The following is a 14,291-nucleotide window of genomic DNA, read 5'->3' on the forward strand; positions in this document are numbered from 1 at the left end:
TATGTTCAATAGATATGAAGAAGCTGAAAGAGACTGCACACAAGCCATTTTATTAGATGGCTCTTACTCTAAAGCTTTTGCTAGAAGAGGAACTGCAAGAACATTTTTGGGAAAGATAAATGAGGCCAAACAAGGTAAAACTTTATTTACACACTCATCCTGATGAAACTCCCAAAGTAAAAAGCAGGGATTTTTGTTGCTTTCCCATAGTTCAAAGATGCTAAACTTAAGAAAGGTTTTTTTTTTTCTGTACAGTTGTGCTTATGAGTAGGTTTGAAGGACCATACCTTCTGTAGTGCACCCAATTAGTCTTTACTTTATACTACTCTCTTGGCTAATTACCAATCAATGTTATTGAAAATTTTGGATTATAAATGACAAGGAAAAGTAAAAATAAGGCAGGAATAATAATAAAAAAAAAGAATCAGTAGATAGGGGATGGAGGATAATGTGAGGGCTTTAGTGATAATCCTTTTTATTTTTGATGCTTTTTTCCTCTTATTTTTCTATAATCTTGTCTCAGATATTCATTTTATTAGTCTTTTCAAAGAATTGATTTGATTCCTTTGTATGTATTTTTAAATTTTTTTATTTATACTCTTTATTTTTTGGGTTTAATCTGCTTTTTTTTAGCTTCTTGAGGTCAGTACTTTTTAAATTGATTTTTAGCCTTTTTTCTTTTCTGATTTGTGCATTTTAATTGCAGTTCCTCTTCAAATCTGGCTTTTGCTGCAACCCATGAGTTTTTTTTTTAATAAATTATACATAAAATTGAATTTACTATTCTAACCATTTTAAGTGTATAGTTTGGCATCAAGTACATTTACAGTATTATGCAACTAAGACCACTGTCCATGTCTAGAACTTTTATCACCCCATTCTAAACTTTTGTACCCATTAAATAATAGCTCTTCATTCTCCTCACCCTCTATCTTTAGTAACCACTGTTCTTTTTTCTCTATGAATTTAACTATTTTAAATTTCTGATAGTAGTAGAATTGTAATAGTATATGTCTCTTTTCATCTGGCTTATTTAACTTAACTCATCTTCATGGTTCATTCATGTTGTTGTTTGTATTAGAATTTCATTCCTTCTTAAGGCTGAGTGATAATCCAGGGTAGGGAATTTTCTTTCTTTCTTTCTTTTTTCTGTAAGAAGCATTTAATTTATAAATCAGAGAAGTCCATACTTTTTGAGAGACATTTTTTTTAAAGGTAATGATTTTGTGTTTGAAGAGTTTATCTGATGGAAAGTTGAGACAGAAATAAAATAATTGTCCCAAACTTTTATGTGCAGGTGTATTTTAGAAATCAGTGATAAAAGCAATTCATAGTTTTAGATGAATAGATGCAATATAGACACTTTCCCACCACATAATATTTAAAAGAGCAATGGATGCTAATTTAAGAGAAAACAGTGGAGTTGCCTGAGAAGAACAGAAGTCACAATGCTGGAAGCTCCTTCTCATCCAAAGTATTCACCAAACATTGCTGACAAAACCTACTTTGCCAGTGTTAGTAATTCCTCCCACCCCCTTTGCTTTGGGAATATTGAAGTCCCTGGTGCTGAAAATGCAAATAGTGCTTTTTTTCTAACCAATGTCTTATCATGATCTATTTTTATCTTTTTTAAAATTTATATATGACAGTGGAATGCATTATAATTCTTATTGTACATGTAGAGCACAGTTTTTCATATCTCTGATTGTATACAAAGTATATTCACACCAATTCGTGTCTTCATACATGTATTTTGGATAATAATGCCCATCACATTTCACCATCATTTCTAACCCCATGCCCCCTCCTTTTCCCTCCAACCCCTCTGCCCTATCTAGAGTTCGTCTATTTCTCCCATGCTCCCTCTCCCTGTTTCACTATGAATCAGCCTCCTTATATCAGAGAAAACATTTGGCATTTGTTTATTTGGGATTGGCTAACTTCACTTAGCATTACCTTTTCTAAATGCATCCATTTCAGGGTAGGGAATTTTCTAATTCTGTTTTGTTTGGTAAGTTACTCTATCTTCTTTAGCAGCATGAGCTTTGGTAAATTCAATGTTGTCTAGGCCTCAGTTGTATTATCTGTAAAATGAAATTATAGTGAAGGTTACATGAAATTTCATATAAAATAAATAGAGCAGCACATAGTAAATATTAGTCTTTATTATTGCTCACCTGTTACCTAGTGTACTGAGTGAAAAAAACTTCTTGAGACAAAAATGGGATTACTAACTAAATGTATCATGTCTTGAACTTAATTAAATATTTTTACTCCCTTGTTGTGTTTTTCTTTAATTCATTTAGATTTTGAAACTGTGTTACTTCTGGAACCTGGAAATAAGCAAGCAGTAACTGAACTTTCTAGAATTAAAAAGGTATTTCTTTCACCTCAGTATAGTCATATTTTCTGAAACACAAGTTCATATATTGGTTACATAATTAACTCAAAATTTTGATAGTTATGATTACAAATTTATTTTGAAGGAATTAATTGAGAAAGGACAGTGGGATGATGTCTTTCTTGATTCCACACAAAGACAAAATGTGGTAAAACCCATTGATAATCCACCTCATCTTGGATCAGTTGTAAGTAAAGCTCTTTTTCTCCTTGTCATTTAAATATCTGTGTTTTATTAATAGAATTAGAAGCAAACTGTTGAAAAAACAAACTAAAAAAAAATGTTGAAAGCTTTTTCCTGAGTTATTTTTAGAATCTTAAAGAAATGCTTCCTAGGATTATTGGCATAATAAAATTAGGGAAAATTCAAATGTTTAGATTTCTAGAGTAACTTAATTTAGTATTTTATTTAAATATCTTTACACAATTTTCTTATAAAAATTTGGAACAGTTTTACATATGTTCTTTTTCTCTTTGGTACTAAGGATGGAATCCAGGGGCGCTTAACCACTGAACCACATCTCCAGTCCATTTTTGTGTTTTATTTAGAGACAGGGTCTTGCTGAGTTGCTAAGGTTGGCTTTGAACTTGAGATCCTCCTGTGTCAGCTTCCCCAGCCACTGGGATTACAGTGTACCTGGCCAGTTTCTTTCCCCAAAAACCTTATTATGTGCCCATTACTGATAAAGATCCTTTCTCTGGCCCACAGAAGTAACAGTTATTAGTGGTTGAGTCTTTGCTAGAAATAATAATTTTATAAGGAAGTTTGAGCAGGTATTTTTATCCCCCTTTTATAAAGGACAGGAAGTTTGTTTTGCTATATTCATATAAGATAGTTGATTTCTTAATTTAGTACTTTCCCAGTGTTCCTGCTGTGTTTGCATTCATGTATTTTCTGGCTAATACTGGTTTCATGTATTTCAAGTGCCAGGCATGATTCTTTGTTTCTGGGTATTATATTGTATTAATTGTTTCATGTATTATATTCATTTGCTGCTATTCTGTTCTTTTTTAGTAAATATGATTTAAACTTTCACATCTTTTTTTTTTTTTTTTTTTTTTTTTTTTGGTACTGGGGATCAAACCCAGGTGCTTTACCGATAAGCTACATCCCCAGCTCTTTTTATTTTTTGAATTTTCAGACAGAGTTTTGCTAAGTTGCTGAGGGTCTCACTAAGTTGTTAAGGATGGCCTGAAACTTGTAATCTTCCTGCTTCAGCTTCCCAAGTTGTTGGGATTACAGGTGTGTGCCACCATTCCTGGAAACTTACATCTTTATAAGACTTTTTCACAAAAATTAATTTGCACACTTAAAAAAGTCCTTTGATAGTCATTGCTGTCCATAATTATAAAGATTTTGCCATAGGATAAATCAAATATCAGTATATGTAAAGTCTCATGACGATTATACCTGAACAACTTTCATAAATTTGTTAGGTTCTCTCTCCTTGACTTTAAAAATCAGTTTATATTAATAATTATGAAAATGTAGCATGAATTTATTCTGTGACAGTATCTCAAAATCTTTATGAAATAAGAGAGCTGGTAGTAAAGTATTTTATAAATAATCTAACACAAAGAAAATTAGTATCCTACTGAGAAGGGAAATAATTGCCGTTTATTTTTATAATAGATCTCTACGATAATAAATGGGCAATGATTATTTAAAAAAACAGAAGTTAGAAGTTTGGTATAATACCTTTGAGACTTGATTTGAGCCCCACTTTATAAACTTTGAAATCTTAAACAAGTTATCTAAACCTTATTATTTTTGAGTTTTCTCCTTAAATGTAGAATAATTCAGATTAGTTATATGAAGGGAAGTAGTGTGGGATGGTGGAGAGAGAGAAGAGAGTGTGCGTACCTTGGGTTATTCAAGTGAGAGGATAGGCCAGGAGAGTCTGCTTCAGGGCCTGGGAGCCTGGGAGTACTTTCAGCAAATCTCACCAGGGGCCCACAGGAGCCTATTAGGTGGTAGTAAATTAAAGTTTTTCCTGATCTGCTAAACTATTATTTAAAAAACAAAAACATTTTTGTTTCTCCACATCAAAAGTTCACCTTTCTCCCTGTCAAAAGTTCACCTTTCTCCCTGGACCCATTATCTCTTTTGACTTACAGTTTGTTCTTTATTTTCCCTTGAAATGCCCAAAATACAGAACTAAATAAATATTACACTTTTGAGCCATAGTTTTTAAAAATGAGTGGATTAAACCTTTTATATTTTCTTAGTTTTTTTTTTCTTTCAGTAACAGTATCTTATAGTTTATAACTATAACCAGCATGCTCTACCTGCAACCCCTGCCCCTGTCATCAGTGGCCCTCAGTGACTCTCGGAGTACATGGGTTAGAGACCATTAAGAAAAACATTAATTAGAATCATGTTTATACATGTCTTGTCAATGAAAGAATTTGGCTTTAAATGGACCACAATGACTTAATTCATACTGTTGCTTTTATTTTTCATCATCTACTTTTTTATTAGCATGTTATAATTATACATAGTAGAATTTATTGTATATTCATACATTTTTAATACTAACACGTGTCCATTCTTGTTCAATGTCTTAATAGAAAACTGATTGATACAGTTATCATCAAGGAAAAGGTCTTAATATATCTGTCCTTTAAAACAGAATTGCCAAGAGGATTGTGATTCAAATTTGCTTTTTAGCTTTTTTTTATGTAGAAACACTTAGTTGCTACCATTAGCTCTTAGCCATGCTAATGGAATGTCTAGTTTTGACATTGAATGTAATTTGTATGTCAGAAGTTTTTAATACTCATAATTTTTCATTTATAATTCAACTATGCATTTGAAATGAACAGTATGAGCATGTTAAGTTTTTCTCTTTAAAATCAGATTTGGAATATATACAAAAATAGAGTAAACTATTTTACTATAGCTACAACTGTTTATCAATATTTGTCAATTTTAGAAGGAGCTTTCTTGCCTTTTTTATTTTCAAAAACCCCTTGTGGTATAGTAGTAGCTCCTTAATGTCTGGTGTGATGATATAGTCAAGAATAGTGTTTTGTTTTACTAAATATAAAATAATACCATAAGTATAAGAGAAATTGAAAATATTTGATACTTGTAATGATCAAAGTAAATAGTGACTGCCATTTATTTTAAATTAGAAAACCATTATGGATAACACTGACCAATTTTGTAAGTATTATTTGGCAAATCTATGATCCAGGGCTGGTTTAATTCATCTACTACATATGCAGAGATTGTAGTTAGTCTGTTTCAGATACAATGTATTATTGTCTTATTCTACTTGCCTCAAGTTAAACCATGCTGGTATTGTGTTAATATATTTTCTTTGCTCTATTGCCTCAAGGATCAAGTCCAGACTCCTTGATATGGCACATAGGTCTCTGTATTAACTGTCCTTAAGCAGCCTCTCAGGCTTTTTTTGTACCACCACTGCCCTTGTGACAGCCATACTGGACTGCTTCCCTGCCCTTGGTCTTGTAGCAGCCTTGCCCTTGGCCATTCCCCTGTGCTGTTTCCTTCTGTGAAGGCTTCCCTGATTCCACTGTTTACTTTTCCTTCCTGAGTTCTCTTAGCATTTTGTGCTTTCTTCTTTTATGCACATCCATTCCCTCGGAATTACTTACGCATTTGTGTCTTTCTTTTCCATTTAAATCTTGTGTAGGATAGGTGCATAGCTTTTTATTCTTTGTATTCTCAGAGTGTAATTCCTATGTCTGTTTAGCCACCAAATTGAATTTACTTATAACTGGGATATTAGCTGTAAGAACACAGCACCTTTTAACTTGTGACCTTAAAATGGGAAACCGCTAATATGTTGATTTAAAGAATTGATTTTAATTGTTTTAGAAACCACTCAAGAAGGTTATTATTGAAGAAACTGGTAATTTGATACAGACTATTGATGTGCCAGATAGCACTACTGCTGCTGCTCCAGAGGGTAATCCTATTAATCTAGCAAACGTAATAGCAGCCACAGGCACTGCTAGTAAGAAGAATTCAAGCCAAGATGACCTTTTGCCCCCAAGTGATACTCCACGAGCAAAAGTTTTGAAAATAGAAGAAATCAATGATACTTCAGCCTTGCCGTGAGTAGAAATACTGTTATTTGCTAATCATCTAGAATGACAGTAATTCCAGTAGAAAATTGATATTACTAAGAAGACTTTTGACTTACTGCAGTTTTTTGAACTGTCTCACTTTAGGTTCTAATTTTCTTTTATTTGTCTTTACTGTGAGAAAGATTTTGTTTAACAGTAATCACTTATTCCTTTATTGGAGCAGAGTTTTCAGAGATAATGTAGATATAAGAAAGTGCCTTAATCAAATTGATTTTGTTGATTTTCTTTTCTAGAACTTCAGTGTATATATTTTACTATTTAATTGAACAAAAAATTTTAATTTTTTAAAAGGAATATCCATAAAAAAATGCAGAATTTAGATACTACTTTTCTTTTTTTAAAATATTTTTAGTTGTAGTTGGACATAATACCTTTATTTTGTTTCCTTATTTTTTTTATGTGGTACCAAAGTTCAAACCCAGTGCCTCACATGTGCTAGATAAATGCAATACCACTGAGCTACAAAACCAGCCCAAGATATTACCTTTATTTTCTTTTTTAAAAAAATATATATTTTAATTGTAGTTGGACACAATACCTTTGTTTTTTATTTCTTTTTATGTGGTGCTGAGGATCGAACCCAGAGCCTCCAACATGCTAGGCAAGCGCTCTACCGCTGAGCCCTAGTCTTAGCCCCTCTTTCTTTCTTTCTTTCTTTCTTTCTTTCTTTCTTTCTTTCTTTCTTTCTTTCTTTCTTTCTTTCTTTCTTTCTTTCTTTCTTTCTTTCTCTTTCTATTTGCAGAATGCATTACAAATATTATTACATATGTAGAGCTCAATTTTTCTTATCTCTGATTGTATACATAGTATACTCACACCAATTTGTGTCCTCATACATGTACTTTGGATAATAATGATCATCACATTCAACCATCATTAATTATCCCATGCCCCCTCCCACCCCTCTGCCCTACCTAGAGTTTTGTCTATTCCTTCCGTGCTCCCCCTCTCTATCCCACTATGAATCAGCTTCCTTACATCAAAGAAAACATTCGGCATTTGGTTTTTTGGTATTGGCTAACTTCACTTAGCATTATCTTCTCTAACTCCATCCATTTACCTGCAAATGCCATGATTTTATTCTTTTTAATTGCTGAGTAATATTACATTGTGTATATATGCCACATTTTTTTAATCCATTCATCTATTGAAGGCTAGCCCCTATTTTCTATACCCATTAATATTGAAGACTGTTGGGCACTCTTTAAATTTTGGGATTAAATAATTCCATGAGTTTCCTAAATATGAAAATATAGATGATACAGACTGATTAGGTTTATTTTGCGTTACTGTTTAGTATTACATATAATTTTTTTTTAGTTGTTGATGTACCTTTATTTATTTATTTATATGTGGTGCTGAGGATCGAACCTGGTGCTAGACAAGTGCTCTGTCACTGAGCCATAATCCAAGCCCACATATGATCTTATAGTTAGTCTTACATTGACATTCAGCAAACCTGTGAATTTTCACTTTTTTGTTTTATTTTAAACTTTGAACATTAGTGATAATTTTACTTGAAGAGATAATATGGATTGATGGGAATATAGTAATTGGGTAGCTTTTGTAAAACAAAAGGAAGAAGCATTTTCTTCTTAGAAATATCTTGTAACTGATAGTTTGTATTTCTGAAAGGCTGAGTTGTGAGATTTTTTTTTGATGCAGTCCTGCAGTAGAGATGGTATTCTCAAAGGCTGACCAGGCTAGTGACCTAACAGATGAGAATAGTCATTGTATAGCTAGAATATGAAAATTTGCAAGGGCATAGTCTTTTTTTTTTTTTCAAAACTATATATTATTAGTCAAAAGAATTTAATACTTGTAGAATACAAATAAATAACATTAATACATTAGAAATTTAAAAATCTTTAGTGCAATTTTCTTTATTGAGCTTTGACTATTTATGATTCATTTCTAATTGTTTGATTGATGCCTCTGAAATATTTCAGACCTCGAGTCAGTTTGAAACAGGACATTAGCCAGTCTTTGAGTGAGAAAATTTCTATAAAGGGAGAACAAGTACCTGCTAAGTTTGTCACATCTGCTCTGCCTCCAGTTCCTGCCAACTCATTCCAGCTTGAATCTGATTTCAGACATCTGAAAGGTTCTCCAGATATGTTGTATCAGTATTTAAAGGTAAGAGAGAGGAAGCTAGTAATTCTTGGAAGTAAAAGGTCCAAGAACTTTTGTCACTGTATAATAGTGCTATAATATTTGCTTTTTGAATGACATAATATTAGAAAATGCATTTCCCCTTGCTTAATACATATTATCATCATCTTGCCAGAACATTTAAAAATATTTGCAACCAGGGAACCTTGGTTTTTAACTTTGGAAATAGGTTCTGTATTAAATTCTAATGTCTAAAATAACTCAGTGTAATTTTATTTCTCATATAGCTTATGCTTAATCTTTCATCCTTCAAGCTGAAATACATTGAATGACTTCTGTGTGTCAAGTAATTTGCAATGTTTAGACAATTATTTTTCTGAAAACAAATGAGCTTTTATTTGCTCCAAGATACAGAATTGAATCATAAGAACTTTAGTTCTTATGATTAAAAAGCACTAAATAATAGATTAGAATAGAACTTAATAATAATAGAACTGAATAACAGATTAACATAGTGTTTTTCAAGTATAATGATAGTATCTAACTCCCTTAGAATTAAGTAATAAACTGTCATTTCAAATTTGTTATCTCATTTAATTTTCCTTTTAAATATTTCTAGTTCTATCTAGTTCTTCCTCTTTGAAAGTACAGGTTGTCCCTTGTAGAGTGGTGTCTGTATGTTCATGTGATTATTTTTTTTCCCCTTATTGAAATAGATTATCTGTTGTTCTCTCAGAATTGCATTTAAATGTGGTCCCATTTATATTTATTAGATATTAATGCATTATAATTACTCTTTTTTTAATATTTATTTTTTAGTTGTACATAATACTTTTATTTTGTTTATTTTTATGTGGTGCTGAGGATCGAACCCCGGGCCTCGCACATGCTAGGCGAGCGCTCTACCGCTGAGCCATGACCCCAGCCCTATAATTATTCTTATTACTTTTATTTAAACAGTTTGTAAATAATTTGTGCAATGTGAATGTTGCCACAATTTAATTTTCTGTTTTTCCCAAGCAAATTGAACCATCCTTGTATCCTAAGTTGTTTCAGAAGAATCTAGATCCAGATATATTCAACCAAATCATTAAAATTCTGCATGACTTTTACATTGAGTAAGTTGAATATTTTAATTATGCTGTCATATTGTAATACTGTGATTTGGAAAATTAATTCTTTGACATTAATATTTTATACATAGCAAAATTAACTTTCTAGTAAATTTTAACATTACAGAAGTTATAAAGATATGACAAGTATAGACAAAAGCGTGAAAGCTTAAGTGGGAGGAAAATGTAGGTTTTTTTTTTCCTGTTTTTTTAGTTGTAGTTGAGCACAATACCTTTATTTTATTTATTTATTTTTATGTGGTACTGAAGATCAAACCCAGGGTGCCTCGCACATGCTAGGTGAGCACTTTACTGCTGAACCACAACTCCAGCCGTGGATTTAATTTTTTTTGTAGAAAAGTAGGATGTGGAAATGACCAGCATTAGAATAATGGTTTCTCTGTACTAAGCTCTCATTTAAGAATATTATAATTTCTTTGGCTGATTTTGAGAAATTTTATCATTTGGGGACTTAAAATATAAACAGTATCCAGGGAAAATATAAAAAGTGACAATCTTACTTGTGTATAATTAGAAATATTGTATTAGTAAACAGAATTAAATGAGTTACTTTTAACTGATTATTGGTTTTTATTTTTTGGATTATTTCAGGAGAGAAAAGCCATCACTTATTTTTGAAATCTTACAAAGACTTTCTGAACTAAAAAGGTTTGATATGGCAGTAATGTTTATGTCAGAATCTGAGAAAAAGAGTAAGTTCTAAAAGGTTTTTCTATTTCTAGTTGTTCTTATATGTTCCTTTACTGTTCAAAGAATGACAACAGACTTTATTTACAAGGTATATGCAATTACATGTAAGTTAATTATAATTACATTAAGTTGTTAATTGAAGTGCAGTTAAATTAAGTACAATTAAAATTGTATTTTTAATCCTGACAGTAGTAGCAAATGTAGGTACTATTATTGCTATTATTGTTCTCTCTGGTGTTTTTTCTTTTTTCTTTTTTTTTTTTGTACTAGAGATTGAACCCAGGGGTGCTTAACCACCAAACCACCTCCCCAGCCCTTTTTATTTTGAGACAGGGATTCGTCAAGTTGCTGAGGTTGGCCTCCTGCCTTAGCCTCCCGAATTGCTGGGATTACAGGCAACTAATTTTTAAAAATTACATTTTTAGTTTTTAATTTTAATTAAAAATTTAATTTTCATTTTTAAAATTATAATTTTAATTAATGGGCCAGGCATTTGTTCTTTCTTTTCTTTTTTTTAAGAATAAATATATAAGTGTTTATATATACAAGTAATGAAAATATTAAGTCAAATGATTTACATTTGTCAAAATAGTCAAATCTATTTTACATTTTTTTACATGAGCTCTCTTATTATTATTTTTTGCATTATAATTCTTAATACACCTTTATACCACAATTTATCATATCTCTGTATATAAGATATGCCATTTGTTCTTTATAGAAGAAAAAACTGTCCAGTAGAGAGGTTAAGGAATTTGACCAAGGTCACATAGTTAAAAAAACACCCAGGATTTGAACCCTGACCTTCCACTTCTGGGCTCTTCTTAGAAGTGTGGTATGTGGCATAATAGTTGAATTCTTGCCATCATGGAGCATGTAGCTGTTGGGCCAGTATGGGCCTAATGTCTCATCCATTTTGAGGGAGATAATTCATTTTCTTGAGTTTGTTTCAGCTGAATTTTCAAAGAAGTTCAGGAGTCATTTAGATGAAGGAGTAAGGAAGAGTTTTGGACTAAGGGAATGATGCATGCTAGAAGTACTGAGGCAGGAAAGAGCAAAGTTCAGAGAATTAAAAATGTACGGTGACTGGATTATAGATTTGAGGGGTAAAGAATGGCAGGTAATGAGCTTATGTCCCTTTTGTATTTTCACATCTCTTATTTATTTTCACATGTCAGTCTTTGGCATGAAGGGTCAGTTTTGGGAAATCTTACAGTAAAATCGAACTGTGAAAACTTCATTTTTTGGGCTATATACTGGTTTCAGGGAAAAGCAAAATCAAATACAGGACTAATCAGTTTTTTTTGTATTTTAAAAATTAGCAAAAGCACAGTGTATCATTTTTAGATAACTCCTATATCAAATATACTTGATTCCTTTTCTTACTCTTTATTTCTAGAAATGAATAAATGATTCTTAATAAGAAAAATACTCTTGTACTTTGGAAAGTGGACATGTAATTTAGAGATTTTTTAAAAAATAGAATTTAATCCTAAAGCTTCTGCCTTATTTTTAGTGTACCCAAACCATTCTGTGAAATCCCGGATATGTCATTATTATTGCTGTTCTGACTTCATCATCTGCCATTTGTTCTTTTTTTTTTTTTTGGTGAGGGTTGAGCCAGTGGAGACCAGGGATTGAATTTAGGGTCACTCAACCACTGAGCCACATCCCCAGCCCTATTTTGTGTTTTATTGAGACAGGGTCTCACTGAGTTGCTTAGTGCCTTGCGATTGCTGAGGCTGGCTTAGAACTCCTCTTGTCTCAGCCTGGGAGCCAATGGGATAACAGGCGTGTACCACCATGCCAGGCTGCCACTTTTTTTTTCATTACTCCACCCCCAACTTGTTGGCTTTACTTCTTTTAATATGTTAAACTGCCAAACTTACTTTAACCTCAGGGACTTTATATTTCTTCCCTCAGCCTAGAATTTAGACTTTCCTACGTGTTGTCTTCACCTTGGTGCTTCCTGGCTTCTTTGAGTTTCACCTCACAGACACTTTCTTCACCAACTCTGGTTAAAATGACTGTCCACCTCCCATCACTTCCCCTAACTTTGTTTTCTAATCCTGCTTGATTTTTTTTCCTAACACATAACTGAGAGTGTTTCATGTATATGCTTATTATTTCTTTTTCCCTAACAGAACAAAAGCTCCATGAGAGCAGGAACTTTGTTTACCTTGGTCAGTAGGCCTCAGTGCTAGTACATAATAGCCTCTCAATATAGAAGTGTTGAATGATTTCTTGTCCCTCTAATGTGATATTATGTTCAGAGTGTACTTGAAGCATGTAAGCTTGCTCTTTAGACCAACCTACCAACTGTGTCTTGGTTGGGTCACAACTGTGTGCTAAGTTAAACATAGGAAGCATTTGGAATGGTTCTGGCATGTAATTAAGAATCCGTGAAGATAGCTGCTGTTATCCATATTTATATTGCCATTATCATTAATAGCTGTTCATAGTTCTCACATGAACTATGTTTTCCAAAGTTGAGTGTAGACCACTCAGGTAAGAATGATGATTTTATGATTCATAGACAAATCTTTTTTTAATACCATTTTTTAAATCCTTTAGTATTTATGTATTATTTAATCTAAAAATGTATTACTAGCCCATCAAATGTGATTTCATAGATATTATTGCTGATTTTCAATTTATAGTAATGATATAAAGTTTTAAAAAGATCTAAAATTGAAATAAAAATATTAAGTAAATAAAAGTTTACTTGTGGGGCTGAGGTTGTGGCTCAGTGGTAGAGTGCTTGCCTAGTATGTGTGAAGCACTGGTTCGATTCTCAGCACCACATATAAATAAATAAAATATCCATCAACAACTAAAAAAAAGTATTTAAAAAGTATATTTGTTAGGCCAAAAACTTTTTAGGCTGTTATAGAATAAATTAAGTTTATTCTGTAAGATTAATGTCATTAACGATGTAAGGGAAATTTTGTACTGTTAAAACAAAATATTTTGGAAAGAAACATTGTTGAATTATTATAATTTTCATTCTCAAGTTGGCTTTTTAAATATGTGAGTTGGAATTTATAAGTAATTTTAATTATTGCTTTTAAAATATAAAAAAACTTTTATTTGACAGATCAGATTACTTCTTTTAGTTCACATTTTGCTTAGTTTTTTTGAAAATGAGATTAAAATGGATTTTTTTTTCTCTTTCAGTTGCACATGTATTGTTCAATCACATAGACAAATCAGGATTGAAAGATAATTCTGTTGAAGAACTCAAGAAAAGATATGGTGGTTGAAGATGTTTTTGACTTCCACATGTAAATTTTTTTTTCTACTGAAAATATAAAATGTTTTGCTTTTTCAGAAACCATATAGAAAAGGACTCACTTTGGACATAAATTAATTAACTATAAAGTGAATTGTGAGAATTGTATTCTGGTGAACTATTTGTAAGTCTTTCTAAAAATAAAAATATAAATAATGGCACATTTGTAAGAATCAGCATTTTGTTTTACAAATCATTTAAAATGTTACATTTAGATACATTCTTTAGTGTTCATAAATATTACGTTTTTGTATTTTCATGAGTTTTTGTAACTGTGACAAAGCTGCTTCATACAGCTATATACAGGGAATTAGGTAGATAAAAAAGATAGTTGCCCTTTTTTTTGCCTAAATTAAAGAATTCCTTCATCCACTGGTGGGAACCAAGCCGAGTTTCTCAGCTTCTCTGAAGGACTTTTACCATTTTTATCTCCTCAAATCTTATTTTATGATGCTTGTAGTTTATAAGACTTTCAAATCACAATTCAGCTATCACGTTAGAACCAGATCTGGTTGAGCATAGAGCAGTAACTGATCATGAGTCCT

The 14,291-nt window shown here is 31.8% G+C and overlaps 1 protein-coding gene across 4 annotated transcripts in view; it reads left to right on the top strand.

The window, feature by feature from the left end:
• Rpap3 (RNA polymerase II associated protein 3) overlaps positions 1-13,904 on the top strand; it is a 35,555-nt gene extending 21,651 nt beyond the window's left edge. For all 4 annotated transcript variants that reach the window (XM_026400651.2, XM_026400652.2, XM_026400654.2 and 1 more), the window contains exons 10-17: positions 13-134; positions 2,307-2,377; positions 2,487-2,588; positions 6,248-6,486; positions 8,469-8,655; positions 9,652-9,749; positions 10,356-10,456; positions 13,632-13,904. In XM_026400651.2, coding sequence (XP_026256436.2) covers positions 13-134; positions 2,307-2,377; positions 2,487-2,588; positions 6,248-6,486; positions 8,469-8,655; positions 9,652-9,749; positions 10,356-10,456; positions 13,632-13,717 — 1,006 coding nt within the window. In that variant the 3' untranslated portion in view covers positions 13,718-13,904. The remainder of the gene's footprint in view (positions 1-12; positions 135-2,306; positions 2,378-2,486; positions 2,589-6,247; positions 6,487-8,468; positions 8,656-9,651; positions 9,750-10,355; positions 10,457-13,631) is intronic.
• Positions 13,905-14,291: the final 387 nt, after the last annotated feature.

This window comes from Urocitellus parryii, chromosome 5, assembly GCF_045843805.1.
Source record: "Urocitellus parryii isolate mUroPar1 chromosome 5, mUroPar1.hap1, whole genome shotgun sequence".
Classification (NCBI taxonomy): Eukaryota; Metazoa; Chordata; class Mammalia; order Rodentia; family Sciuridae; genus Urocitellus; species Urocitellus parryii.